Consider the following 4,327-nt stretch of genomic DNA (forward strand, 5'->3'; position numbering starts at 1 on the left):
AAATCAAACAGGCTGTAAAGAAGCTTTATGACATCGATGTTGCCAAGGTCAATACCCTAATCAGGCCTGATGGAGAGAAGAAGGCATATGTTCGACTGGCTCCTGATTACGATGAACTGCATGTTGCCAACAAAATTAGGATCATCTAAACTGAGTCCAGCTGGCTAATTCTAAATATATACTTTTTTCTCAGTAAAAAAAATAAAAAATAAAAAAAATAAGAACTCTTTCAATTAAAATGAGCTCTCTAGGTCGGGCCCTAATCCAACACACCTGTTTCCTTTAAGAAGCCAGGACACAAGCCCTACAGCAAGGATACCTATACAGAGACACATGGAGAAGATGCTGTTTTCCAGCCAAGGAGAGGAGAGAGACCCTCTGGAGGAACCAGCCCTACAACACTGTGGCCTCAGACCAGCAGTCCGCAGGACATGTGATGGTAAATACGTGTTGCCCGAGCCCTCAGGCTGTGGTTTTAGTGAAGGCAGCTGAGCTGCCTAACCCAGGATCCTATGGTACTGGGTTTCCAGAACATATCCTGTAGTGGGGATAGGAAAGATTCTCACACCAGGGTTGACCAGAAGCCCCATGACTCCATTCTTGCACCCATAGTGGAAGGACAGCAGCAGTCAGGAGGCCCCAGCAGGAGTTGGGCTGCATTCCCCGTGGGGTCTGGCCTAGGCTAAGGCTGGGAACACCAGACATACAATGGAGAGAGGCAGCATGACACCAGCCCTGGTTCTTGGGACAGTTCTGAAACCAAGCAAACTGGTGAGTGCTATCAATTGCTCCTGAATAGAAGCTTTAGTGCCCCTACTGCTTAGGAAAAACAATGGAACTGGTAACCAGACTCTGATGCTTTAACTTTTTCTGGGTCCAAGGGATCAGAGCTCCCAACCTAGGAAGTCAGGAGGACCTAAGATGAACCCACAGCTCTTGACCAGGAGGTCCAGAGGTGGTTGGAAAACCCCAACAATCAGACTTTATAGTAATGAGGCAATCACTGGACACAGGAGAACACAGAAGGCACCTCAAAGCCAGGGCCATCTGAGTGCAGAGATGAATACCACTGGACAACAATTCAAATGTAAACAAACACCCTTGAGTCCAGGAAGAAATGGTAGGCTCAGTAAATAAATGAGAACAGACCAATCTCCAAACAAGTCCACCAACCTGTTTAGCAGGTAGAGCTTAGACAGGCTGGGGCTGCCGACAAACCAGGCCCCACCTGTGCCCCCACCCCATCTACAAAGCAGGATGCTACTGGGACCCAGCCAGATTCCCTCCACTTTCCAGGCTTGTTTTAGTCACCACAGGTCCCCTCACAATATCCCCATCTCCTCTCACTCTTCTAACAAGAATTAATGCAGGAAATCTCTCAGTACCCATCAGGAGCTCCTTGTGAAGCCACATACAGAGGTGTCAGCCCGCACTGCCCATCTTCTCCACCAAAAGGGCTCCTGGTGCAGCCCCTGTGGACATGGTCACCCTCAATTTCTTCTTGAACTACATGGCTCCTGGTGAAGCTACCTGAAAACATGGTCTCCCTCACTGCCCTACTTCTTCACCTGCATGGCTCCACTGCAGGCCTGTGTAGAAGTGCTCGCCCTTTTCTTCACCAGTGTCTTGTGTGCAGCCACGTGTAGACTCGGTCACTCTGACTGCCCAGCTTCTCCACCCCCACAGCACCTGTGGGCGTGATCGCCTCACTACATTCTCCAACAGCATGGGTCCCACGATTGTCCCATGGCAATATGGTCACCATCATTAACTAACTTCACTACTTTCAGAGTTTCTGGTTCAACACATTTGGACATGGTCACCCGCCTTGCCCTTTTCTCCACCCTTATGGCTACTGGTATAGCCCTACTGTGGATGTGGTCACCCTCATGGCCCAACTGCATAGGTCACATGACTTGCTCCTGTGCAGCTTCACATGGACAAAGTCATCCTCACTGCCTGGCTTCTTAGTGACATGGCTCTTGGTGTATTCTGGTGTGAACATGGTCACACTCCTTCCCATAACTCCTGCTGCAGCTCTACTGTGACTGTGGTCACCCTCACAGCCCAGCCTCCCCTCCCACTTGGCTCCTGGTGAGCCCCCATGTGGATGTGGTCAGCTCATCTTGCGGCTTCTCCCACTACATGGTTCCCTGCAAGCCCAATTTGACATGCTAACCTTCAGTACTCAGCTGCTTTGCCCACATGAACAGTGACCACCAAAGGGCAATGTCACCCACAGTGCTGACCTGAGACCTCCGAGGAACTCAAGCAACTGCAGTTAATCATCCCCTCCATTCCTGGGCACTGGAACCTACCTAGGACTCCACCTGTTCTCCTAGGAGCCTGAGCTTCTTCCAGGAGGAATCTGCTCAGGATTCTGGTCCTGAGCCATTCGTGAATGAGACAGATACTCAGAGGACAGGTGCTCAGAGGACAGTGGGGTACATAGTGGGGTGGCCAGACTCAGATGTACTCACACAGAGGTGTGACAGTACAGTGGGGACCAATCGGCAAACCCCAACTCCTACCCCCAGGTCCCCTGGTCCCCAAGGTGGACCGGCCCCCTTTCTACAATGCTGCTTCCCTGATTCCTGTTCTGGAGAAGTGGCCTGCCCAGAGTCAAGCACATGCCATCACAGGAACTGAGGCCTGGCTGTTGATACTGGAATTCCAAACTTTTGACCAAGCGTATGTGTTTCCATTCTGCACCAGCCCTATGTCTATGCCTAAACCCTTGCTTTGGCTCTACCTTTAGGGAACCCTAAAAGGGCAGGACTTGCTGGCTCTTTCAAAGCAGGCATTGAGACTTCCAAGGGTGCTACACACTTCGGCTCTACAGGCTCTTTCCACATCTGCTTAGGGGCAGCTACTATTGCCAGCAGAGCCCAAGCACTCTCCACCCCTTCAAAGAGCCAAAGGTGAGGCAGACAGGTAAACAAGCTTTAATGAGGCAATGGTCCCCCAGCTCAGGCGGTGGGGCTGCTATGCTCAGGGCGAGCTCAGCTGCAGGGGGCTCTCCCACCACTGCCATTCCATGGCAGCTCAGCCTCCCCAGGAGGGACGAGCGCAGGAGGCACAGTGGCCCCCAGTTTGTAACAAACATGTTTATTGCAGGAGGGGCGAGGCCTCAGCTCACCAGGCGAAGAGTGGCTTGCTGTCTTCCTTGGCGAGCTCACACAGACAGTTCAGCAGCAGCAGGGAGTCGCCCAGGAATTTGGGTGGCACAATGTCTATGACCAGCTTGCGCAGTGCGGCTGGGCTGCTGTGTAGCGGGTTGGCTCGCAAGTCAGGCCGCTGTTTGAGGATGCCATATGTGTTGATGAGGAACTCGCTGAACACTGGGTGCACCTCACGGCTGTAGCCCAACTTCTCCAGCCGTGCCGTCAGTGTGAGGTAGCGGTGGGTCAGTTCACGCAGCTTTTTCTCATCCACTGAGCCATCCAGAGACTTGATGGAGGTCTGGCCAGATGGATACATGAGGGGCCACATCAGGGCAGTCAGACTCCCTGCAGGGCCACCTGGGCCACTAGAGGTAAGATGGAGCTGCAGGCCACCCACCCCAGCATCTCAAAGGGATGGGCTGCTGGGCCTGCTGGCCTCAAGTGTGGACACACAGAGCCCAGAGCCCTCCTCGAATGCCTGCCTTCCCTGGGGCATCATCAAGACACACCTGCTTGATCTTCTCGGGAATGTTGGATACAGTGAAGCCATAGAGCCGCGTCACACCTGGGAACACGTAGGCCAGGATGCGCCGGTCCAGCTGGAAAGCAATTTCCCCGACAATTCGGCCATCCTTCTCTGCACTTGTGAAGCTCTGGATCTCTGTAGTGGGCAAGGACCAGGAATCATGTCAATGACCACCCCCACCCCAGCTCCACTGTAATGAGTAATGAGTAATACAAACCTAGAAGAAAACTTAAACTCCTAGAAGAAGACTTAGGAGCTGAAAAGAAAGACCTTTTCCTTCCCAAATTTTCTGAGAGTGATCCTCTGGGAACTTGACAATGGGCTTCCCCTTAGTGGGCGATGCACAGGAACCACTCCAGACATTGAGCAGCCCTGGCCTGCTGCTGCAGTAGGACAGGACCACCCCTGCTGGTCCTAAAGCCACCCTGGCACAAGGGTGGGTATCCCCCAAAGGTCCAAATGCAAAGGCTGGGCCCCTAGGGTGGGCTTTCAAGAGCTAGGGTCTAGTGGAAGCCCTTAGCCCTCAAAGGTCACTACAGAACTGGGGTCTCTCTAACTCTCTTCCTCTCCTCTCTTCCCTTCCTGTCTTCTCTCCTCCTCCCCTCCCTTTCCTTTACCTCCCCCTCCTCCTCCTCCT

At 52.8% G+C, this 4,327-nt stretch overlaps 1 protein-coding gene across 1 annotated transcript in view; it reads right to left on the reverse strand.

The window, feature by feature from the left end:
- Nucleotides 1-3,028: 3,028 nt before the first annotated feature.
- Spatc1l (spermatogenesis and centriole associated 1 like) overlaps nucleotides 3,029-4,327 on the reverse strand; it is an 8,982-nt gene continuing 7,683 nt past the window's right edge. The window contains exons 3-4 of the mRNA XM_004631815.2: nucleotides 3,674-3,825; nucleotides 3,029-3,462 (exon numbers count right to left, since the gene is read on the reverse strand). Coding sequence (XP_004631872.1) covers nucleotides 3,136-3,462; nucleotides 3,674-3,825 — 479 coding nt within the window. The 3' untranslated portion in view covers nucleotides 3,029-3,135. The remainder of the gene's footprint in view (nucleotides 3,463-3,673; nucleotides 3,826-4,327) is intronic.

Source organism: Octodon degus, unplaced genomic scaffold (genome assembly GCF_000260255.1).
Source record: "Octodon degus isolate 3935 unplaced genomic scaffold, OctDeg1.0 scaffold00045, whole genome shotgun sequence".
Classification (NCBI taxonomy): domain Eukaryota; kingdom Metazoa; phylum Chordata; class Mammalia; order Rodentia; family Octodontidae; genus Octodon; species Octodon degus.